Below are 26246 nucleotides of genomic sequence, written 5' to 3'. Positions count from 1 at the left end.
TTTACAGAGAGATCTTCATGGTCATCAATCACCAGCTGTATTAGGTAAACTAAATGGAAGTTAGTCACAGCGTATTTCTTTCCCTTTTCAGAGCTGTGTTTCTGAGTCAGTTCCCATGCTTCCCCTTTAACAATTATTGTGTCTCCTAGCCAGTGACTAGATTCTTTCAGAATCATATGGTGGAGTCCATCGCATACCAGGATGGCAGGACTCACTGGACTGACAACACTGACTTCATGAATTACATCGGGATGAATTTGATCGACTGTGTTTGTATGCTCAGTACCACCAATCCTACCGCTTAGGGCAGTGGTTCTCAAACTTTTGTACTGGTGATCCCTTTCACATAGCAAGCCTCTGAGTGCGACCCCCCTAATAAATTAAAAACACTTGTTTATCTATTTAACACCATTATAAATGCTGGAGGCAAAGCAGGGTTTGGGGGTGAAGGCTGACAGCTCATGACCCCCCCAGGTAATATCCTCACGACCCCCTGAGGGGTCTTGACCCCCAGTTTGAGAACCCCTGTCTTAGGGTATGTCTTCACTGCAACTGAAAACTTGCACTGGCCTGTGCCAGCTGACTCGGGCTCATGGGGCTTGGGCTGTTTAACTGCGGTGTAGATGTTTGGGCTCAGGCTAGGGCCCAGACTCTAGGACCCTGCGAGGTGGGAGGGTCCCAGAGTTTGTGCTGCAGTCCAAGCCTGAACATCTACTCTGCAATCAGACAGCCCCTTAGTCTGAACCCCAGAAGCCTGAATCAGCTGGCCCAGACCAGCCAAGGGTCTCTAATTGCAGTGTAGACATATCCATAGTGGCCAAATTGTGGCTGGCCCTCTCGTAAGACCAAACCTATCTATGTTCGTTGTGTTCTTGGTGTAGGGGTCAGTGACAGCTTCTGCTAGTGTCCCCTAGGATTCCATCTACCCAGGCATTTACCCAATACTCCTCATTGTGGTATATGAGTGCCTAAAGAAAGCCATCTCACAGGAGTGGAGGAGTAAGCAGATCTATGGCCCTGATCCTCTTCATATCAACCAGTGGATCTGACTGTCCCTGAGGTGAGGAGACTGTACTCCTAAGGGGCTGTACACAGGGTGTACGCTCCCTGCACATCAGGAAGTTCCAAAATACTTTTTACCTCAGGGAGGCTCAGAATGCCTCCCTGTGATCCCTCTGGAGTGGTACAGCTCTGCGCTACCTCAACGCTGGGGCTAAAAGGCACAAAGGGTTCAATACAGCTCTAATCTGATCAGTGTGATTGATGGCTCTGTCTATTAGGCTACATCTACACGTGGAGCTAGGGGTGGGATTCCCAGCTTGAGTAGATATACTCACGCAAGCTAGCAGTAGCACGAGCAGTGGCAGCACAAACTCACTAGTACAAACCCACCCAGACCCCATGAGTATGTACTCCAGGCTGCTATCCTGTGCTGCCCCTGGGCTGCCCATGCCACCATGACTACACTAATATTTTTAATGTGCTAGCTCAATGAGAGCTAGTCTGAGTATGTTTATTTGAGCTGGGTATCACACCCCTATCTCCAAGTGTAGACATATCCTTGGTGTATTTTTAAAAGAACAGCTCTTTTACTGTTGCTGGTAAAAATCCAAATTCATTTTATGTTCACCATTATTGTGAAGCACTCTTGAGATGTGGCCACACAAAATTACTATTCCAGTTTCCAGATGGAATTAAATAGGTAAGATTGATACTGAGCCATATCTTACTCACTTAAGGTAAAACCCACAGGAGTGAGAGTAAATGTGTGTGAGAAAGGGCCTAGGAAATGTCACAGTTTTCCCTATCCTATGTTTCCAACCAAGGTTCCCCTCAGGGGAGATCAGATTGCAGAGGGATAGGATCCAAATCCTATGCCTCTCCGGGATCTGTGTGGAAAAGAAAGACAAACTACATGGTGTGCTGGCCCATCCATGCTACCACTTGGCCTCCCTTCCCCTCTGGCAGCAGGACTCCCTAAGGAACTAGGCTACTATTGACTCCCGTGTCCATACAATCTACCCATTTCTCAAGGGGGTGCCAATCCAGAGAAGAAGTTAATACTTCTAGGAACCGCAGTAACTCTTGTGTGGGCAGGGTTTTGAGAGGAGCATGCTGTGGAGAGAGGGGCTGTGCTCAGGTACCACCTAGAGCTACAAAATCTTGACCTGATATATAACAGTGCAAGTGGTTCCTGCAACATTATATCTTATGCTAAAATTACCGATCAATTTCAATGGATAAAGAAGCTCCACTTGTAGACAGCACATTCATCCAGGTTCCATGATCTGAGGTGGTTTTCAAATTGTTTCTGGGTGAAATTTACAATGCCGGTTTTAAGATAAAAAGCTTTTAATGGTTTAGGTTCTGGATGCCTCAGAAGCCACCTATCTTCCACATCATGATCAGAAGTTGTGGATCTTCCAAGCTAATAACCCCTGGGTTAATTAGAAAGGAGCTGGAGACAGGGCATTTTCAGTGAAGGTTCTGGAGCTGCTTCCCTGTTGGTGCACCAGAACCCAAATTTGCTGACCTTCGGGTACTGCTGAAGTTTATTTCTTTCCTCCCAGGCCTGCAAAACTGGCCGAGGGAAGCAACACTGAGTGGTGGGAGAGTCCTAGTTTGAGTGGTTTTGAGAAGATTCCAAATTTTGGAAATAGATCTCAATGTGTATGTTTTATCATTTGTTTGTGCACGCACACAGTGCATGCACATCACTGCAAACAAGAGACTTACCATCTTCAGGTGTTCTCACAAAAATATCGTTCTCTTCAGACAGAGCACTTTCTCCCACTGTGGTGGAAGCTGCTACTCTCATTTTATAATTTGTATACTTTTTCAGACCTAGGAAGAGCAAGAAAAAAAATCCTAGCCTGTGATTCTTCTTCAACATCCTCTTTTCCTTTTAGTTCACATATTAAGTATAAAAATGGGCAATGTTCAAATAGTTTTCATAGCTATATAAGAATTTATGTAACTTAAAAAACAACTAATAGCCAATAGAGCCACAATGAGATATTCTAAAACCCACTATCTAAAATAAAATTTATGTTTGGGGCTTCAACTAATCACTCCCATTGACTTCAACAGAAATTGATTAGCTCAGTCTCTGTACATAGCTTTAACAATTTATCCATTAGGAATCCAGTGTGTGTGTGAGCATCTATATATATTTTAGTACTTTGGTTAGTACAAACAGGTGTCTGAAAACCCACAATGGGATGCCTTTTCTTCAATTAATATATAAAAAGGTATTTTTTTAAAGTAGAAAAAGATGATAAATTTCTAACACATACTGTGTAAAAAGGTGAAAGTCGTAAAAAGAACTAGCAGCACAGAAACACTGAGCCAAACTAACCCCCTCCTTTGTGAAAAGCCAAGGAGGGGATGTTCTATGAGAAAATTCCCATTAGAAATCCCTTGCAAAAATTACTAACTACCATCCCGAACAGCCAGGATAGTGGGTTTTGCCCTCTATATAAAAGCCACTCCCCAAAATTGGCAGAGTCCTCTGGATCCCCAAGAAGCTTGGGCCATTGATGCAGGGGCCCTCTCTGCCCCTGCACCAGCTCTGGCCCCCATCCTCCTCCTCAGTTTATAGGCAGAGCAAGTCCATTGGAGCCATATTGCCAGGGAGCTCTCTAGCCATGCCAGCCCCTGGACCTAGCGTTTATTACCTTTCTCAGGTAACTTCCATGGACCCAGAGGTGGGTACAATAGGTCTTCTCCCCCAGCCTGCCCACTCCTCTCCTCCAGCCTCATTGTCCCTTCCCCACCTTCTGCAAGGGGAGAGGGGACAGTGTTGCAGAAATGCTTCCCTTCCACATGAATATTGGGGAGGAATGATCTGGACTACCTACATTTCTAAATAGTCAGTTTGATAAATTTTGTATAACACAGTTGCAACTATTTTTATGAATCAGAGAAATGTAAGGCTGGAAGGGATCTCAACTGGTCATCTAGTCCACCCCCTCATGCTAAAGCTATCCCATACCTGTTATAAGGAAGCTATTGTTCGCAGTCGTCATGTGAAATGCTCTCTTTGTGTCCAGTTCCATTGCATAAATTGTATAATGAGTGATTTTTCCATTAGGATTTGCTGGAGGATCCCAATACAGCAAAATAGATGATGAGCTAATATTTTTATAATAAATATTTTGCACTGAGCTTGGAACTTAAGAAAAAAAACCAAAAGAGTTAACGTGAGTGAAGGAAAGATTAAATCATGGCAAAAACTGGGGTGAAAGGAGGAATCCCTTACATGAAATTATTTCAAAGTTATGCAATGTTACCTTGTTCACGTGTGCTAACGGTGAGAACAGCTGGAGGCCCTTCTCCAATAATGGTAAAAGCAGATACACTGATTGTATATTCTGTGAAAGGTATAAGTCCTTTTACTGTATATGACAGCTGTTCAGATGAAATGATGACATACTGGTTATCTGTGGTTAAAAGGAAAAAAACTTTGTTATCCATTTGTAAAATTAAATTATTTTTCCAAAGTCTAAGCTGAAGCTGTAATATTTTTGCACACACATTTTATTGTAGGCATTTCCACCTCACTTTCATGGCAATTAGAATATATAAATAATAGGCTACATCATGGCCTATAACTTACACATGGAGGGGACACTCTGTGCATGGATCTCCCCATGTTTTCACATCCGTCCCTACTCCCTAGACCCTGTAGAGGCCTCTCCACACAGTCCAAAGTGCAGGCTTTGGGATTGGGTGGATACTCAGTGGACTAAGCTAAACAGTCAGCAGGATAACTGAGGACAGGGAATGCAGATTGTCTCCCCTATAGTCTGTGGATCTTGGGGTCTGTGGCCCCAAGGAGTTTGGGAAGGGGGCAGGGGGAAATGCTGATATGGAAGTAAAAGGCCTCTGTGTAGATGGCCCCAGCCTCCCAGGACCCACAGGAATCTACTAAACTAGAGAGTGGGCCTTGCTTTCTTTTCCACAGAGAGTGAGGAATTTCCTCTTCCTTCTCCCCAGCTAAATGATGTGATCAATCTCAAGAGCATCTACTCCTGGGTCTTCTTAAGGAGATCCCTTCATGTGGGTGTTTTGGTAGGAGGGAATGAGCAGGGCCAATACTATAAAACAGTGTTTCCCAAACTTGGGACGCCGCTTGTGTAGGGAAAGCCCCTTGCGGGCCAGGCCGGTTTGTTTACCTGCCCCATCCAGAGGTCCGGCCGATTGCGGCTCCCACTGGGGGCTGCGGGAAGCGGCGTGGGCCGAGGGATGTGCTGACCACCACTTCCAGCAGCTCCCATTGGCCTGGAGCAGCGAACCGGAGCCAGTGGGAGCTGCGATCGGCCGAACCGGCGGATGGGGCAGGTAAACAAACCAGCCTGGTCCGCCAGGGGCTTTCCCTACACAAGCGGCGTCCCAAGTTTGGGAAACACTGCTATAAAACAAAGCTGAAAGGCCAGGGTTGAATCAGGAGACTATTCAGGATATCAGGGGTATAGGCTAAACTCAGTAGCCAGCTTAGTCAAAATCAGTGCCCCATAGAGGTGTCATTACACTACAGCATTCTGAACATGCACATGAAGGGGTGGAGACAGCCTATCTGAAAATTAGGCCAAGGGTTCTTGAGTTTAGTATCCAAAAATGGAAGCATCCAAAAATCAGTGGCCACTTTTGAAAACCTGTCTGCAGCTAACTGATAAATATTTTCAAGATAAAATAAATTACTTATATTTGAATACTGTATTACACCAGATGCAGACCTGAAGAAGGGCTCTATGTAAGCTTGAAAGCTTGTCTCTCTTGCCAACAGATGTTGGTCCAATAAAAGATATTACCTCATCCACCTTGTCTCTCTCATATCCTGTGACAACACTGCTAAAAAACACTGCAAACCAGATGCAGGGACTTCAATGGAACATAAATAAAATCAGAATTTGGCCCTCTGTCTGCTGTTTAAAGCTCTCATTGTAAAAATTTGGAGAGGTATTTTAAGCCTGTATCTGTCAACTAAGTCTTGTTTAAGGGGTCATAAATATCCATACTTAGTAAAGAAACAATGTTCCATTGATAACGCAGAACAAGTGTATACACTAATGACATCACCATGACATGGGGGGTCATCTCCACCTGTTTGCCACCCCATAGAGCAGAGTTGTAACTTTTTGACCTATTTACCTTCAGTGACATTTGAAAAGCTATTAGTCAAAAGGCTCATGGAAATCAAGGTCTGTAAAGGGCTTGGAGATATGTTAATCCCCTGCAATCACACCTGCTTTGGCAACTGTAATAACTGATTGTCTATGCAGCTTGGCTGATGGCTCTAGTGTGCTACTTTCACTAGGAAGAAGGTCAGCTGGGTGATAAGGGGCTAGTTCCTGCCTGTGTGGCATTCACAGTTGCTTCAGAAGGTTATTTGGTAGCAAAAAATGTGACTCCAGAAAATGACCCATTAATAATTTGGTTGAACTCTGTGCTAAAGATCATATTTGTGACAGTGACAGGGACCTTTTGAACAATGAGGTAGGTATAAAAATATCTTAGAATTTTACCAGAAACTGAATGTAGTTCTGCTGCTCCATTTATGGTGGGCAAGTTATCACTAGATAGACTAGTAAATGTTACTGAAGAAACTGTTTGTATCATGGGAAACATCTCAGCTGAGCCTTCATATAATCCAGTGGCTGTTTCTACTGTATCCCAAGTGAAAGTAGATTGGATATTTTCATTTAACATGTCTGGACCCACAGAATCCATCGAATGCTAAAGATTAAAAATACAACAACAAATAAATCACAAACCAAATATGACACTCACAGTTAACTCATTTTTCTCATATATATATACACACACACACACATAAACATACGTATATAATAGTATGTATATATACTAGAGAGATTAGATGAATATACATTATAGGTGGAGCTGGTATCAACAATTACAATTAAGGTTGCCTGACACTTCCTGTTATAAAACCTTATTTTCAATTGCTTATAACTCTGATAAACTTTAACTATTTGAGCTGCAATCTTCAATGCTGGGTATCTGACTCAGGCTGATTTTGTTTTTTTAAGTTTCAGCTAAAACTGTTTAATACCTTCTGGAAACAGGATTAAAGAAAAACATGTTGTTTTGCTCATGTTAACAACATTCTTACAACCATTTCATTAAGAAGTTCTAGTGTCCCCCTGCTTTGGAGCAAGTTCTCGAAACTTAGCAGGGGTGTTACTTTGAATGTGCCTTTTGATATATCTAGGAAAATTCACCTAAGTCTGGTCAAGTGAAAAGCCTTTTAAATATCTCCCTGCTTAGTAGACTTGTTAGAGTTTGGCAGTTAAATTCTGCACAGATTTCATCTGCACTAAGAATACTCCTGCCCAGGGCTGTAGGGGGTCACTGTGGCACTAAAACTGAGAGGAGGGAGACTGTCTATTCTGCATTCTCAATGATCTGCCTGCTGGTCATGGAGAAAAAGGAGGAACAGACTGACTGGACTGCATAAGGATAAGAAATGGGGAGGAAGGAAAGTTAATTGGGTCAGTGGCACAGGATCAAATACGAAGTAATATTCAGGAGATCTAGATTCAATTCAAGGTTCTGTCACAGACTTCCCATGTGACTTTGTGCAAATCACTTAATAACAGAACTTGTTGAAAGGCCAGTAAAAAAATTGTGATTTGGGTTAAAATTTATTGAAAATTATGTGGATTTTTTTCAAAAATAAAAACAAATTCTGACCAGCTCGGTAGCTGATTGAACACCCCCAATCAATTTTTTTAAATAAAAATCTAGCTGAATATTTTTTCAAATTTTAAATTTCAGATCAAAATTTCAAATCAAAGTTTCATTAAAAAAAATCAGGAAATTGTGACCAGATCTACTTAATTTTTCTGAGCCTCAGTTTCTAATCTGTAAAATGGGACTAATAAAACTTTCTAAATCTCCCAGAGCAAGATCTCTCTCTTATTACATGTTTCTATACTGCCTAGCACAATGGGATCCCATTCTCAGCTGGAGAAGAGGACACTACCATAAATACATAAATAAATGAATAATAAGACTAATAATAATGCCAACTAATTATCTGAGTTACATGTTTATTTTGAAAAATATCCTTTTTCTTGAAAATCAGTATTCCTAAACATTAAAAAAATGATTTAAGAATCACTATTAAAAGGAAATATTATTGAAAAGTACCCTTTTCTGTGACAAATCATAAAAAAGCCTTTGTTTAGACCAATATCAGTAAACACAGAGAATCAGATTCTGCCACTCTTGCTCATGTTCAGTTATACCTTACTGTGTGAAAAGGTCCATTCATTTCAGAGTAGGGCAGGATTCAACTTGAGTACAGATGGAAGAATCTAGACCAGCAGAAGTTAAGAAACTGGCTAATAGGGATACAGATATTTTTCCAAATTAACATGGAAAAATCCACGTAATATTTACTGGTACCAGATACATTGTGGCAAAAATGCCTTTAAATCTTTATTGGCAAAAAGGCAGTCTCTGTCTCCTATGCTTTGCTACATTTGCTCAACTATAAAGTCAAAACCATTTTAGTGACACATGCGTGGAAGCTTTCAAGCACTAAAAATCCAAGGTACCAGGTCTCAGAGCCTGGATCAATTGACTCGGGCTGGCAGGGTTTGGGCTGTGGGGCTAAAAATTGCAGTGTAGACATTCAAGCGTGGGCTGGAGCTTGAGCTCCCCCCTCACATGGTTTCAGACCCTGGGCTCTAGCCCAAGCCAAATTGCAATTTTTAGATCTGGAGCCCAAGCCCCATGAGGCCGAGTCAACTGACCCAAGCCAGCGAGGGCCATGCCATGGGCCTTTTATTGCAGTGTGGATATACTCTAAGTGAGGTGAAACTAGAAACTTTAACTCTCAATTAAAAATAGAACAGGAAATAAGGGACAGCGTGAAAGGACTGTAAATTAATCAATAGTAACTAATTTTGTAATTTAAAATAAAGCCACACCAACTATCACATGAGCAAGGTAACCAAAACTGAATAGCCAAATAAAAACCGAAATACCTTAACTTTCCCTGTGAGAATTGTGTTTTCCACAGTCACTCCTGTGTCCTGAGCTAACACTTTAACCCTATATTGAGTAATGATTCCATTTGGTTGTTCTGGTTTCCTCCAAGCAATTCTTATGAGAGTGGCTTCTACTTCTGCTAGTTGTAAATCAGATACAGCACTTGGAACTAAAACAAACAAAAAATCCTTAAATTAAATGTTGTTATCGCCAATACTGAATTTAATTGAACACTGCCAATTGATTTCTAAATGTTACTGTCAACTTTTTCAGCACACTGAACAAAGGCAATCTAAGCATCTATTCAGATTTTAACTGTTTATGAACTGAGTTGTTCCAGTGCAATCAACAAGTTACTTCAAGAAAATTGTATCCCACAGATTAAATCATAATTTAAAAACATACAGATAGTTATATGATATGCAGTATCTTAATAGGACTGTATGAACAAGGCCAGATCCTCATCTGGTGTAAATCAGTATATCTCAATTCCAATTGAAGTCATTTGCACTGGAAGTCAATGGATCTATGCTGATCTACATCAGTTTGAACAAACTTATACAAACTTAGGCGTAAATAAATTAAACATATATACATGCATGAAATGAAAAAGTATTTGGAAAATTATAACTGAGGATGGTCCCATTTTGTGTATCACATTTTTATGAGTTTTATTTCCATTTAGCCTTTTAGTATTAATAATGATCTTACAGTGTACGTATATATCATTTAATCCTTTCCCTGCCATTGCAGGTGCCTTGGGCACTGGGGTACCTCAGTCCCTCGTATTCTCTGCCGGTGACACATAACAGTCTAGTCTCCCTATCTACTTCAGTCTAATTTCGGTTGTTGGGTTTAGTGTGTGGATGCTGAGTCGTGTGGGTGGCCTGTGATATACAGGAGGTCAGACTAGATGCTCTGGTTGTCCCTTCTGGCCTTAAACTCTAGAACTTTTTGACTCTTTACATGCAAAATAATGAACATCACACATCAGTGTCTTAACATTCCACAGAATGGTTCTCATAGAATTTGAGGCACAAAATCATTCAACCTAAAGTAATATAGATAAAAGGACTGCTAATCCTGATTCACATGAGTAGTCCTTTAACTACAAATGGGACTACTCACATGAGCGATGGTTTGTAGGTTTAGGATCAAAATTATCAATCTGTTATATTATGACACACTTGAGAATATTTGTGTTGCCTAGCACAAATATGAATACAAAAATAAAACAGTGTTCAAATTGGAGGGGTATAACACTCACTTCTCACCTCTTCTTGCTGAAAAGAAGTTAGAATAACCCATTGCTTTTCAACCAAAATTTGAATATTGGAATACTATCATCACCTGCTAGTTTTCCCAGAAGCAACTAAGTAAAATAAATCTAACAAATAAATAAAATAAAAGAATATGAGTCAGAGCGGGAGTGCAGTTCAGGAGGAAAACACTGGTCTGGAAGTCAGGAAATCTGAATTCTATTCCAGACACTGCCACTGACCTGCTATATGAACGTGGGCAAGTCATTTCACTTCTTCTTACTGTTTCCCCTCCTACCCTTTGGCCTGGTCTACACTAACCCCCCCCACTTCGGACTAAGGTACGCAAATTCAGCTACGTTAATAAAGTAGCTGAATTCGAAGTACCTTAGTCCGAACTTACCGCAGTCCAGACGCGGCAGGAAGGCTCCCCCGTCGATGCTGCGTACTCCGCTCGCCGAGCTGGAGTACCAGCGTCGACGGCGAGCACTTCCGGGATCGATCCGGGATTGATTTATCGCGTCTTAACCAGACGCGATAAATCGAACTCAGAACATCGATTGCTTACATCCGGACCCGGATGTAAGTGTAGACGTACCCTTTGTCTGTCTTGTGTATTTAGGTCCTGAAGCTAGTAGTCACATTGAAATCAATGGGACTCCTTATAGTATACAAAGCTAAGCACGAAGCAAGTGGGTTGGAATCTAAGACTGAAAGCTCTTTGGGACAGGGATTATCTATTACTACCGGTATGTGTTTGTACAGCACCTAGCACAATAGAGACCTGATCAATGCTAGGGCCTGTAGGCAGTGGTGAGCTGGAGCTGGTTCGCACCGGTTCGCGGGAACCGGTTGTTAAATTTAGCAGCCCTTTTAGAACCGGTTGTCCCGCAGGACACCTGGTTCTAAAAGGGCTTTTAAATTTAACAACCGGTAAACCTCCGGCAGCTCCCCACCCCGCCCCGCCCCCGGCCCCAACTCACCTCCGCTCTGCCTCCACCTCCTCCCCTGAACGCTCCGCCCTGCTTATCTTCCCCTCCCCGCTTCCCGGGAATCAGCTGTTCACGCGGGAAGCCTGGGAGGGCTGAAAAGCAAGCGCAGCCCGGCTCCAGGCACTGCGAGGCGGCGGCCCGGCCCGGCTCCAGCTGCGTGGCACGGCACGGCTCCAGGCGCTGCAAGACGGCGGCACGGCACGGCTCCAGCCGCGCGGCACGGCCAGTCACCTCCAGGCAGCACGGTAAGGGGGCAGGGAGGGGGTGTTGGATAGAGGGCAGGAGAGTTCGCGGGAGTGGAGAGGGGTCGGGGTGGTCAGAGGGCAGGGAACAGGGGGATTGAATGGGGGCAAGGGTCCTGGGGGGGCAGTCAGGAAGGAGCAGGGGTTGGATGGGGCGGTGGGAGGCAGTAAGGGGCAGGGGTTCCAGGGGCAGTCAGGGGACAGAGAGAAGGGGTGGTTGGATGGGGCAGGGGTACCGGGGGGCCATCAGGAATGAGAGGAGGGGTTGGATGGGGTGTTGGGGGGCAGTCAGGGGACAGGGAAGGGGGGTGGGGCATCAAGGGATGCGGGAGGATGGATGGGGCAGGAGTCCCAGGGGGCAGGCCACCACCCCCTCGTGGGGTGAGAAGGGAACCGGTTGTTAAGATTTTGGCAGCTCATCACTGCCTGTAGCACTACTTTCCAGCAAATGTCTCAAACTTCAATAAAAGTTTGAAAGAACTGAGACTCATGGAGGTAATGACACAGAATCAGGATCAACTACTCCATTAGTCAATGAGGAACAGTGACCAGACCAGAGGACAGAGAACATGGTATCAAACCTTGTAATAAGTATGAACCGCATCTTAATAGAGAAATTGTGATATGAGCTATCTCTCCTCCCATTCACAGTCACATAACATTACTGTGGCATCTACAGCAATTTCTTACTGGAAATTATTCATGATTTTTAACTGTGTTTAGTGTGATAAAGATTTTGTCCTTTTTGAATAAAAAAACCTTAATTCAACTGTCTACCTTTACTTTACATTTTCCTTCCCTCCCCCTCCCCCCCCTCCTCCTCCTCCTCGGCACATGCAACCTGTTCTGATTCTCTCCACTGGTAATGAAAGGGAGAATCAGCAACATGTAACTATACAAAACTCCGCAGAACACAAGAAAGAGTTTTGTGGCTCTCTAGTAATTCACAGGCCACAGTTTGGGTAATCTAGACTAACTAACCCACTAAAGGACTCATCCAATCCATATCATTTTATAACTGAGAAAGGAAGCTAGAATTGGATTTTGAAGAGGAACACTAATCACAGGAGGCAGATCTGAAAGTGTCAGAGCATCATGAAAATTGGTGTTGCCACTGAAGGCAGTATTTAAGGGAAGGAATTCACAAATCTGTTTTGTTTTAACTAGGAACAAAACTTGCACAGGTTTGAACAGAGAAAAATGGGCAGGAGGGGACACAGGGAAAGGGAAAGATGGAGGATGGAAAAGGAAGGTGATGGGGGAAGAATGCACATGTGCCTTTTCACACCTGCTGAGTTTGGCTAGATGTCTCCTGTACTTATCATGAGCAGCATTTCATCTGTTCTATTTTCAAACCTATTCTATACTGAGATATTTCACTATAATAAATATAAACGTATTCTTGGGGTTTTCTTTAAAACACATATGCTTTTATGTTTTAACTAAAGGGTATTAATCACCTCCTTACAAAGAAACAATTAATTTTGTTGAAAGTAGTGCAATTATGATACATATAGATCACATTCTTCTTTTTCAAGGTTAGCACAAGCTACTCACAAAACAGTATTTTTTTAAAAGAGTTCTATATGAAAAATATCACTATAAAGATAATTAACTGTACATGTGGAGTGACATTTGATGTAATTACAGAAATATGCTCTTACCCTACTATTTGCTGCCATCTACTGGCCAAATAATGGAGTTGTTCCTTTAACTGAATTACCCAGCCCAGAAGTAATGTCTTTTTTTTTTTTTCATTCAAAAACATATTAGTCCCATAATCTTTGAAGGCTTCTGAACTCAAATAAATGTGGTCACAGTGTGTTTTTAATATTTTATGTGCTTGCTAAACATACAAAACTTTTCTGTGTATTCCCTTTCTTTGATTTGTGATTTCTTGCTTATAATACATCTGGAAGAGGAAGTGAACTAGAAACACATCTATTTTTCATACACAATTTACACAAATGGCTTTGAAGGGAGAATTAAAACCAATCATCATATGTAGCAGGACAATTAGCTTTGTCTATTTTATTTCTATAACCCTACCTACCTTCTGGAGGAGTGAAAACTGTTAAATTAGATTTAGGCCCCATCCCGGCACTTGTCTCAGCAGCAACATACACATCATAGGTTGCAAATGGTGTTAGATTACTAAATGTGAACTTGAGATCTTTTGTGCTGTTATCTAGAATATAACCTAGAGTGAAATGGGAAAACAGTTTCAGTTTAATACAAACAGTATTGAACATTTCTTCATTTTGAATATAGTTATTTTCCATGACAACGAAAGACAAAAGACAAAACCAATAATGAAGTTATTAACAATAATGAAATTACCATCCGTTTATGATAACTATGACTTATTACAAGTAATATTGCATGCTCCTGGTAAAATACTTATATATCATTGCAATACGAACAGACCCTATTAACCAGTCTGAATGGAAAATTTCTTTCCTTTTAATTTCTCTTCTACAATTAATCTCTCCAACAATCTTCACTGGGGGGGGGCTCTAAAAATTAGTCTTAAATTATAATTATGTCAAATTAATTATCTCCTAATATAACTATATACACCACTGTAGCGAGGGTTTGTGGCCTCCCTCTGAGACTGATGGGAAGAAGCCACGAACCACCCTCTGGTAGGCAGAACCACGCAAGCTATGTTCCCCGCTGGAAGCAGAGGGGTGGGACTGGGAGTTTAAAAGGCAGGCCCTGGAGCTCAGTTGTGCGCGAGCTGGAGAAGGAAGCAGACATTTCTTCCCCCACGATAGAGCTCTACAGCACCGAGGGCCCAAAGGAGGTGTCGGAACTACAGACTGACCAGTACCTGGAGGAGCTACTGGGACTGCCACTGGCCGTGTACTCCAAGATGGAGAAACCCCAGGAGATGGAGGTATACCAGGAGGGGTAGTAGTAAGTAGCCCAAGGACACCAGACATTAGTCCGGTTGTGTTGCCAGAGTCCAGGTCAGCGTGTTTCAGTGGGATTCCCACTGACCCAGTGGTGGAGTCCTCCACCGCTGTCAGGGCCCTGGGCTGGGACCTGGTGAAGTAGTGTGGGCCTGGGTCCCCCTACTCCCTGCTGCTGATGCCACCTCTGGGTTGGCAGCCTGCCCACCTTAGGCCAAAGGGCCTGTGTTTGCTTGCTGTCTGCCCTAGCCAGGATTCTTTGGGCTATTGACCACTTACGGCTCTGCCCTGCCCTGAGGGCCAGAGCCCCTTTGACCACTTATTGCTCTGTTCTGCCCAGGGGGATAGAGCCCTGAGACTGCTAATTCCCTATTGAGCTTTGCATTTACAGACATACTGTCATGAGGGGGTGTGGCCTCCCTCCAAGACTGATGGGAGGGACGGCCATGAACCCCTATAACCACCCACGACTAAGCTAAAAAAATCAACAAAAATATAAAACCAGGTTCACATTATAGATTATAATTATAGATATGTGTATATTCTGCCTCATCATCTCTCCAGATATCCTCATTGTGGAGCAATAAAAGAACAGTGAAGGAAGAATATAGAAATATTTGAATATAACAGCTGATTCTATAAGGGTAATAAACTTTAAAGAAAACTTGACTGATTATATAGGTATCACAGACTGGAGAACCCTTTCTTCAAGTCAAGTACAGCTCACACAGACCTCTCTTTTCTTCTGGTCTGTTAAGAATTTGGAATATTACGCTAAGAATTGCTCTAGACTTGGAACTGGTTCTATGGATCCCAGGTTCTGTTACACAAATAACACTGATAAATATCAAAAAGTTCAAGTGGGAAGACCATTTCTAAGGGGCACTTTTGGAGCTGTCTGATTCTCTCATAACAGATGCTGGGAGCTCTCCATTCTCTGGTGAGAAATTGTGGCTCAAATACTAAATTAAAATAGTATTTTAAAAGGCAATAATCCAATTCCCTTGTGTTACTGAAGAGTTTCCTTCTAAAATAAAGATAAAATAATATTGTTTCTTAAATAATGTATGTTTGTGCAATATGTATTCAGGTGTCTTAGTTGATTTCCCCACTCACTACAGATACTAGACCATATTTAAAATGGTTCATTAAATCACCAAACTTTTGGATTATCACTATCTACCCATCTCTGATAATTCTAATTGCCTTTAATATCAAAGTCCAAAAGTCCAGAATGATATTGAGGACATGTGACAGCTGTAGATGGAAAAGGATAACACAATACAAAATACTTTGAATGTCATGCTCATATGACCGTAATTCCTTTCATTCCGACTTGTGCAATACTATTGATGCCCTGATTAAGAATATATGACATGTGAGGAAAATGGGTCTTAGTTATCAGGACAACGAAAATTGGTTTCCAATACTTTTGTAGTAGACAGGCATTTCACAATCAAGCAACTTCATCAAATGTTATTGGAAATCATTAGGCATGAAAACCGTCATTTCTGACATTAAGATGTTGACTAGTACTATATATCTTTTTAAACAGAGAGCTAAATCTTCACTTTACGATCTGCCCAGTGTAAGGCACATGTTAGTGTACTGCCCCTAAAGCTGCTCAGGAGGGAGATTGTAGCTAGGGTGAGCAGATGTCCAAATTTTATAGGCCCAAATTTTGGGGCTTTTTCTTATATAGGTGTTTATTACCTCCTTGCCCCCTGTTCCAATTTTTCACATTTGCTATCTGGTCACCCTAATTGTAACTCTGTCACAATATGCCTCCTGGTCTCTCTCCTGCTCCCAGAGCCGGCTCCAGGCACCAGCGGAGGAAGCACATGCCTGGGGCGGCACATGCTAAGGGGCGGCATTCTGTCCATTATTGGGGTGGCACAGTACAGGTGGCTTTTTTTTGGCGCTTCGGCAGTTCGGGCAGGTTTTTTTTTTTTTGCTTGGGGCGGCAAAAATGGCCAGTACATTAGAGGCACATGGCAAAACTCCATCTAGTCCCCTTCTTTTCCTAGCTCTCCCACCCTTCAGTGTCAGGCAAGACCTAATGCTAGCATAGCCTGTGCAAGGGAGAGGGGGACCTAGATCCCATAATTCCCCATGTGCAGCCAAGAAGGCCAGACCAATATTTGGGCCTATGTGATAAATACCTTCCCAGCCCACACCTACAGAAATCTGAAGCCTAACTGTGAATTTCAGGCACAGAGACTGTTATATATAGCTTTGTTTATTTCAGTTCAATGGGGATAAAGTACAAGCTGAGTAATTGCATCAGTTTTGACATTCAGCATGGGTATATGCAGACTGGCCTCTATGGGTCTCACTAGAAGGCCCTTATTTGCCAAATCCTATTTTTAAAATTTCAGATAATTTCTTAGTTACTCCAATATACTTGTTAGTAATTTTTAGTCCTGTACCTTTATCACTGATTGGAACAGAGTGAATTTTGAGTTCACTGTCTGAGGAAAAGGCACACCATGCTGCTTAACAAATATAAGAACTCTGCACTAACGCCCCCTCCCTCTCGATCTCCATCTCAGTGGTGGGACATTTGATCGAACTAGCAAGGGAAAGACCACCCATAGGGGCCTTGGAAGGGAGGGTAAGGCTCAACTGCTCTGGAACCTTCCCTACCCCTGACCAGAATACAAGTGGTGATCATGCTTGGATTGGAAGCAGGGACAAGAGAGGAGATATTTGCCTCCATGTGCTGCCCATTGGCTAGGATGTAGGGAAAGGAGAGAGCAGACTGGCTCTCATGCGCCCCCCTCACGGTATATCAATCCATCATGGGCAGGCAGCTCTGTGACAGAGTACTGGGAATCAGCACCTGAACCAGTAGCACTCTGGTCATTGTTTAACCAGTTAGGTCCCTGGGGAGGGCCCGATTAAGGAGAGAAGTTCCTGATTACCAGATCAGATTGGGGCTGGGTAACTAATGAGCTAATTAACACATTAACAAGGAGACTGGATAAAAGAGCACAGAAAGAAAGAAAGGGGATGGAGACAGGCTAGTAGGCTCTGACAAATGGGTGTTCTCTGGGAGGAGAAACCTCTTCCCCCACCCCGCTTTGGAGAAGGGGTAGTAAAGCTAGATAATGTAAATGGTATGAGTGCACTAGTACCTAAAAGGTGGTGAGTGAAATACTATAAATAAACTGCATAGTGGTATCTACAAAAAGTAAGGCCTCTGAGCAGTCTGTGTAAAGCAAAGATGATGGGAGCAGTGGCACTCAGTCACAAACAGCTACTCTGCTGTGGTTGCTGCCTCACCCTCTCTGCCCTATAACTGAGGTCTAGTTTGAAGCATGTTCTGAAGATGCTGTGTGGGTTTGATCAAGTGGCAGTTCTGGAGATTATGAATAATTTTTTCCCTGGGGCTAGAATTGACAAGGTGTCTGGTGAGTTTTTTTGTCCATTGCCAGTATCCTGGAGGCACAGTTTTAGGTTAATACAGAGTAAAGACAGGATTTAAACATGCAAATTTAATAAGTGGAGTTTGTAGTTTTGTTCCAGCTTGAGACAGGTAGCCAATGGTAGTAAGAGGCTCCAGGGAGCCAGGTCCTAGAAGTACACGTGAGTAAGAGACCTGGGAGGTGGCTTCTGGACCCTATTATCCTTGAGGAAGAAAGGCAGCCTTATTTCTTTGCAGACTTTATGTGCACCCTCATTCCCCCTCATGAGTTGGAGGACAAGAGTGATCAGAGGAGAGCTAAATACTAGAGATTAGCCTGAAGGAAACAAACCCTAAACATTGGTTATGGAGCATGGAGGTCATTTACCACTACCCTGAACCCAAATAAATGACTGGTATTTTTCAATGAGGGTGGGGGCCCCAATCACTTCATTTCACAACCCATTCAAGTTAATAATTTTAGCCTTATCCCTTAAAATCCATTCCTTTATCTGTGTTTTGTTCTCCTGCAAGTTCTGATTTAATTGACAGTGTAATATACTGCCTCTCTAAAAGAGTGAAATAGATAAGATTGTGTCTCTTCCTGTTTTCAGGTGTATCTAGCATCTATTGCTCTATGTACATATACTGAAAATGAGTATTATGATGGTGTGTCCTTCCCACCCAAGGCAGAGCAGGTTGTTAGGACAATTAGCCGGTTGGGCTGCACCACTGGGGGAGAGCCAGGGACAGAAGGGCTAACTGTTGATGAAGCAGAGCTGGGCAGAGGCAGGCTGAGCTTGTATAAAACCAGAAAGCTGAGAACACCAGGGGCTGCAGAGGAAGTAGGCTGCAGTCACTTCCTGGAAGAAGTAAGGGGGTGTTTGAGGCTACAGAGCCTGCCAAGAAGTCAAAGAGGGAAGTAGCCTACAGCTATTCCCTGAGAGGAGGAAGTTTAGGCCAATAAACCCAGGGGGTGGGCAGAGGATAGAACAGGCAGGAGCTTGGGGAAATAGCACCGGGGTCTGGGAGCAAACAGCTCATAGTTGCTGACATAGGCCTGGTCTACACTGGGGGGGGTGGAGGTCGATCTAAGTTACACAACTTCAGCTATGTGAATAACGTAGCTGAAGTTGATGTACTTAGACCTACTCACCACAGTGTCTTAACTGCGGTGAGGCGACTGCTGCCACTCCCTCGTCGACTCCACCTGCGCCTCTCGCGGCGGTGGAGTACAGGAGTTGACGGGAGAGCGCTCGGGGGTCGATTTATCACGTCTAGACTAGACGCGATAAATCGACCCCCGCTGGATCGATCGCTGCCCGCCAATCCAGCAGGTTGTGTAGACATACCCATAGAGTCCTTGGATTGGAGCCCAGAGTAGTGGGTGGGCCCAGGTTCCCCCACCAGCTGCTGGGAAAGTGGCACAGCGCCCGGCCCTGGACTGGAAGACTGTCTGGAGCAGCATGAGGATAGCTGATCCAGCGGGACTTTGGTACCCTGGAAGAGGAGGACTGTACAATGACCTGGCTGGAGGCTGAGTCATGAAGAGGGAGCACTGTGAGTCCTGGCAACCAAGGAGGGGCCACGGTGTGAGGAAAGGGGTGTCAGACTGGATGAGAGCTGATTCGCCAGACACAGCCATGAGGAGGCATCCTAGCAATGAGTGAACCCCATGACAAACATCCTTTTCACTGAGAAGTTATCAGAGAATTATTACCAAGCCTAATTTCATAAAAGGAAAGATTTGTTTTCAACTATCCATTTTTAGAATGCTAGTGATGTAGTTATTGAAAGAAAATTATCCTAACAATGATAGAGAAAATCTACGTTTGATTCAGACTTACCAGACGGTCCATATAACTCAACTCTGTAACTAAACTTTCCTGTTATTATGGTTGGTGGGTCCCAAGACACTGAGAAGGACTTTCCGGTAATGTTGCCTTTGGCAAAATTCTGGGGTGGATCTTCTGGAACTAAAACAACATTGGAAAAAATGTATACACATATAATTCATATTAGGGTTTCTCAGAAGCATCATTTAATTCATATTAAATATAAAATAAGATCAGAAAAAGACATTAAAAACATCATGTAAATTGGAAAAGTAGGATTTATATTAATATGGAATTTTCTTTCTGATTTAAATTTACTTCCTTTTAATTAAAGGGGTGGGGGGTAGTTGGTAACTTATCTTGCAAGAGAGCTACGAATGTGCAATTGAACCTGAAAAGGGAGAAGTATCAGAGACTCCATCAAGTCTAATAGGAATTTCGCAATTGCTATTGATTTTACAGTGAAAGGCACTCAGATTCTACGGTGATGGATAGTTTGATCAACAGGTATGCAGTCTCTCTCTTTTCATACTCTAGGTCTCCTAAAACTAATTTGATGACCTTCAATATTGCCCAAAGCGCCAATCCTCCAAAGACCAGCATGTGAACAACGTTATTCATGTACTGCCATAACAATATCCCAGCCATTTTGCTGTTTGTGCACAGCTCAGCAAACACCTCCATTTTTTGGAACAAACCTGAGGTAAAAATGGTATTATTCAAAGCAATGTCAATCATAGAAACAAAAAGACAACTCTCTCCTATCGAGCTAGTTGTCAAAATAAGAACAGCTGCCAATGAAAGAAAAGAGAGCTACTATCAATCCTGAGGAATTTCTTAGGTGCTACTCAGTGAAGATAACCAAGAATGATAAAGTAATCTTGCCAAGTCTAATGGTATCAGCTACACTCACACATTATTCTTAAATGTCAGGGTTACAAGGAATCAAGAGAAGCTGCAATTCTTTTCCAGGGCCAAATCGTGTCACATAACTCATAGAAGTAATATTTATTATTTGATTCCACTTGATCCCATCCCCAGTGACAAAATATGCAAGTGCTGGATTTTGCACAAGACATCTGGTAATAATATTTAATTATAATGGAGTCATGTCCAAAAATTTTAAACACATAAATGAGTAGCAAAAGAAAAAAAAAAGTAAATGGACTCTCAAACAGCATGGTAAGCAAGAAGAGCCCTGTCACTGCAAAGGATGGGGAAGGGGTTCAGCAGAGCTGGGATGATTCAACTAGGAGGGGACTTGAATGGTTTCAGCAGCTGGGAATGGGTCCAAGGCCGGGTACTTGTCATTAAGAGTCATGTGGTCACCTTTGCCTCTGGCCACAGAAGATCTTGTGGCAGCAAATTAATGTAGTTTCACAGAGCATGTCGGGCAGGATTTAGAAGAGGCATGCAGGGATGACAGAAAGAGGGGAGCACAGAGCCAGAGGATTCACAGCGCTCCAGCCTGCTGCATGGCACAGGAAGCTACTTAGGCTGCAAATTCCTCACCCTCAAACCACACTTCTCCTACCCCAGCTACTCAGCATTTGATCCTAAAAGAAAGCAGGAGAATTTGGTAGTTGACATGTAGTTTGGGTGGCATCACACGCTAAAGTGGGAGGGTCAAGGTGCTGGAGTAGGAGGTGGGGATTTCAGTAGCTTGAGGTAGGTGGCGTTAGATTGCTTGATGCTGGGGAATGTGAAAAAGTTCTGGCAACTTGGAGGGTAACCATGAGTCAGTTGTGGGGTGGGGGAGGGTTTCAATGTCTGGATGAGAAGGCCGGGCTCTTTGCAATCAATGCAAAGCAGCACTCCTAAACCAAAATCCCTTGCATTAAAAAAAATAAACTGTATATCCAGGCACTTGCATGTATAAACATTGTTTTCTAATACCCAGATTGAAGCTATAATATTGGATTTGCACTATAATCTGCATAGTTCAATACAAGCTTTAGCTTTCTCGTATTTAGAAAAAATTGAAATGTTTGTAAAAATTTCTATTAAAGCTAAATCAAACATCAGAGAAGAAAAATCATGAGGAAAAAAGTAGTTCATTTATCTATAATGTCCCCAGGGGAAACCCACAATCAGCATTCACTTCAGCCTGGAAACAAAATCCTGGCGTGCCTTACACATGCATGTAGGCCCCACAGCAGCATTTTTGGATGCATAGGAGAGTAAAACCAACAGAGACCCTATGTCCTAAGAATCCTCAACTTGTGTGCCACACTGGGCCTCTGAAGCTCAATGAGGATTAAGTAATTTGGGCTGGCCCTAGATGTGGTCAGTGGACCTGTGCACATCAGAGATCCACTAGGCCAAACTCTGCACAGGGGAGCAGAATGCCATCTGCTAGTTCCTCCTCCAGACCTTACAGTAAAAGCTTCAACCAAGTTGCACAGACATCCTGGATCAGCTGGGACTGAGGATTCTGTCCTTCCACCCCTGATATGCTTTTGCAGAGCAAAGCCCTTTACTTGAGCTTTGCTCCATTCCCAAGGATTTTCTTACGGCCAATACACCTGTCCTAGCACATTAACAGTTTGAAAACCTCAGAGGAAAAGTTGGACTAAAGCCCTGAATCAGACTGGGAACTACACAGAACTTTATTTATCCCAGTCAGAACTATATATTTAGGGTTCTTTATCTGTAACAAAACATTCAAATATAGAATCATAGAATATCAGGGTTGGAAGGGACCTCAGGAGGTCATCTAGTCCAACCCCCTGCTCAAAGCAGGACCAATCCCCAGACAGATTTTTGCCCCAGATCCCTAAATGACCCCCCAAGGATTGAACTCACAACCCTGGGTTTAGCAGGCCAATGCTCAAACCACTGAACTATAAAACCAAGTGGGATTTAGCACTCTTAGCCAAAAGCCCCCCTGCCTTAAGAACACCTGTCCCCATCCTCTCTCAATCCTATACAATATTAGGAAAGAGTCAGACCTCTTTTCATCTTCAAATTAGTATGAATTCTGACATAGGAAAGAAGAGCCCCGAATTGCCAAACAGTGCTAGATAAAAGATTGCTGCACTGTCCAACTGATGAACAGTCTTCGGCAACGGGCCAGTTAGTAGGTGTTTAGGCAATCTTGGTTTCCAACCCTGGCAACAGATCACTTGCAATGTATTGAGAGTCCTGGGATTCAATGGCTGGCTCTAGGACTGCCTTTCAAGCTGTGGATCCTGACAGGGGAACATTGGGAAAGGTGTTTCTCTCTCTTTCACACTGTTTCTCAATAGCTGCAGGGAAATATGATTGACTGGCTGCGGGAAGTTGTGGACACTCCTGAACTACAGGAGTGCAGAAGTAGTGGCAGAATTTATGTGAGAATTAAGAATTAGATTTTGAGCTTTGGGCCTGACCTGGGACATGCTGAACACCTCCTCAGAGGTGCTGAGTCTCCTCGTTGGAATCCCAGCACTCAGTGTGATGCAGATGAAAAACAGGACAAATTACCACCCAGCTCTCAGCAGTGGTGGGGAGAGAGCTTTGCCAGGGATGCTAAGCAGGGTTTGGCCCAGGTACTGATGGCTCTTTACCACTTCTTAACATGAGCTTATTTACACGTTGTATTTCATCCTGGCAACAAGCATTATAGCACATAGACCCATGTACACTACTACACTGTCCACCCTTTGAAATACTAAGTCTGCCATCTTTACCCACCTTTTCCTATTCCAAGTTCTCCTATAGCTTCATGCCATGAATTGCACTTCTGTCGTGCTTTGTGCTATCCTCAGGTTTTCACAGAATTAAGAACCTACAGTATTTCCCTTCTCCTTTAGATAATCATACTTTGCTTTACTCTATTTCCCACAGAAACTCAACTCCCATCTCCACTCTTTTCTACATTATATTGTATACAGTATGTACACATTCAATTGATCTCATCTGGTGCAACTGATTAAGCATACCAGGAATTATAAAACACAGAATGTATGTATTGAAACACAGTCTGAGATCTAGCTGAAGACAGAATCACAGTTTAAAGCATCCTGCAATATAACCTGGAATCCCTTTGGTTTATATTTTAAAATAAATCTCAGAGTTTAACATGTTGATTTTTCTCTGTAGTTAAAAGTTTTTTCTCGGAAAGCAAAACATACCTGCTTCTGGTGTCCTGACAATTGTGCTGTCAATATAACCTGCTTCAGTGGTAACAGCAGAGACTTCAAAAAGATAAGTGGTGTATGGTCTAAGATGAGTCACAACAAAACTAATAGGTTCATTCCAGACAGAGCTCATTTGACTAGGTGCTACTGTACTTGGTGTAAACATAGCCCGTGAAGGAAATGTAGATTTGCCAAAAGTAGTTGAAGGGGTGGTAGTACTCCACAAAAATGATTCACTGTTTTCCTAGAAAGATAAAATATGAACCATGAAAAGCTAAACCTATTACTTAGCCATTTTGCATCAATCACTGCTGAACTATAGGTCTTTGCAATATCATACCTCTTTATATAGCTATTAAATGTGGATTTTTAAAAATATTAACTAGTAGGATAAAAGTTACCTACAAACCCTAAGGCCAAAAATCAATGAAAGCCTTCGGCATGCATTCAAGAGAAGAATTGAACGCAAAAAGGCTGGTAACTAGAGAAAGCTCAAATAATTTGATTCTCACAACACCAAAAAAGTAATCTGAAAAAGCTAATAAAAATAAACTAAATTTAAAAACTGTCATGCCAGATCAACAATGGTAAATGTGTAGACACAAAAATTACAAACACCGCATCTTTAAAACAAAATAGTTGAAAATTAGTTTTTCTTTCACTTGTCACTATGTAAATGCAGGTTGTTATCGTCTTCCTCCTGATGGCATCATTAATAGCGCAGGGGATGCAGCTCATTCCACTCCTTCAGGCCTGATTCTATATCACAAATTAACAAATACTAACAGTATCAAATATGGCTGAATAGAACCAAAACTCTGGTGTTGATGAAACACTGCCAGATTTGGTTTCCAGTATTCAAACATTCTGTTCCATGAGTCTCCCAGTAATTGGCACAAATTAGCAATGTTCTACTATACTCTAAATCCAAATAGAGCTGATCTGGCTAGAAAAGGTTGAACCTGATCAGCAGCTATATAAGAGAATGCCAAGAAAAACCTAGATGCTGCAATAAATGGTGCTAGTGATTTAGTAGGTGGCACTCTTCCTTCTGAATTGGTATCAAACTAATTCATTTTGATGTTAGGAGGCTCTGCAGTGCTGGAAATCCTCATTCAGATAAAATATGAACCGAAGGTCCTGACAATTTGGAGTCATTATAAATGGCACTTCTCACAAGATCAAGGTATTATTCCAGCATCCTAGGCAAATTCCAACTCAGGCCATGTGGAGTCCTTGAAGTCAAAGGGACTCTACTCAGACTAGAGCTCTATTGGAAAATGGAATTTCTGATCCACCGAAAATTCTAAAATTTAGACATGTTTTCATTCCAAATCAAAACAAAAAGTTTGAAACTTTGAAATTTTTGTGTAACTGAAAATCCAAAAGATTTCAATTTGGAAATTTAGAAACATTTCAATAATGTCAAAAAATGCATTTTGACTTTATCATTTCGTTTCAACTTATATATGTATGTTTCAGTAATGATTAATCATTTTATATATATGTTGAAATGAAATAAATATTGAAATTGTTTAGATTCTCATTTTGTTTAGATAATGTTTAAAAGTTTAATTTTGACTTTATTATTTCATTTATTCTCAACATATATTTAATAATAATAATAAAGTCAAAATTAAACTTTTGAACATCTAAACAAAATGAGAATCCAAACAATTTCAATATTTTTATATCAAAGATTTCATCAGAATCAACAAGTTTCTGTGAACCATTTTAATTTGGACTAAACTGCATTTTTCACTGGAAAACTGTTCTGTCAGAAAAATTTTGACCAGCTCTAGCTCAGACATAAAGATCTGTCTGTACCCAGTACATCAGTTTGTAGAACCGAGACCTACAACCAAATTATAAAATTAGAAATGGACCTGAACCATATCCCACAGGCCCCCAGATTTTGGGGGTGTTCAAAATACAAATGTGGCACCACATTTCATCCCTTGAGTCCATCTCTAATTAAATTTTTAACACTTACATTACATTCTGGTAGCCTCCCAGATAGAATGTCCTCCACTTTAACAGAAACATCTTTCACTACAATTCCACTTCTTGCATGTTTCACACTAATCTTGAAACTGGTTATCTTTCCATTTGGTTGCTGAGGCAGAAACCAGATCAGATTTACAGCTGAATAATTTAATGCCTCAACTGTGAGATTCACCACTTTACCTGGAGCTAAGAAACAAAACAAAACCAGTAATGCATACAATTCTTTGTAGCAGTATGTGTATTTCAGAATTAACATTTCTAATCTGAAATGACTTTCAAAATTCAAATAATCCTTCTTTCTTCCTGATTCCTGCGTTATGGCTGCTTTCTCTATTTCTTGTTTCCAGGCATTAAAATCATTCATCACCACGGTATCTCAGAGGCAATTTTCAAATTTTAAAAGTTGTATTGCTCTCTCCAAGTATGGTGGTTGGTTATTTTTATTTTT

The 26246-nt window shown here is 42.0% G+C and overlaps 1 protein-coding gene across 1 annotated transcript in view; it reads right to left on the bottom strand.

Moving 5' to 3' along the window:
* The window catches only part of PTPRQ (protein tyrosine phosphatase receptor type Q), a 160971-nt gene that overhangs the window by 119661 nt on the left and 15064 nt on the right, over positions 1-26246 (bottom strand). The window contains exons 5-13 of the mRNA XM_026648947.2: positions 25785-25984; positions 23786-24035; positions 19683-19811; positions 13568-13714; positions 9018-9190; positions 6528-6738; positions 4293-4463; positions 3995-4174; positions 2737-2844 (exon numbers count right to left, since the gene is read on the bottom strand). Coding sequence (XP_026504732.1) covers positions 2737-2844; positions 3995-4174; positions 4293-4463; positions 6528-6738; positions 9018-9190; positions 13568-13714; positions 19683-19811; positions 23786-24035; positions 25785-25984 — 1569 coding nt within the window. The remainder of the gene's footprint in view (positions 1-2736; positions 2845-3994; positions 4175-4292; positions 4464-6527; positions 6739-9017; positions 9191-13567; positions 13715-19682; positions 19812-23785; positions 24036-25784; positions 25985-26246) is intronic.

This window comes from Terrapene carolina, unplaced genomic scaffold (genome assembly GCF_002925995.2).
Source record: "Terrapene carolina triunguis isolate 2854851 unplaced genomic scaffold, T_m_triunguis-2.0 Scaffold68, whole genome shotgun sequence".
NCBI classification, from domain to species: domain Eukaryota; kingdom Metazoa; phylum Chordata; order Testudines; family Emydidae; genus Terrapene; species Terrapene triunguis.
Note: the sequence above shows the minus strand (reverse complement) of the source record. Positions and strands in the feature narration are given on the sequence as shown.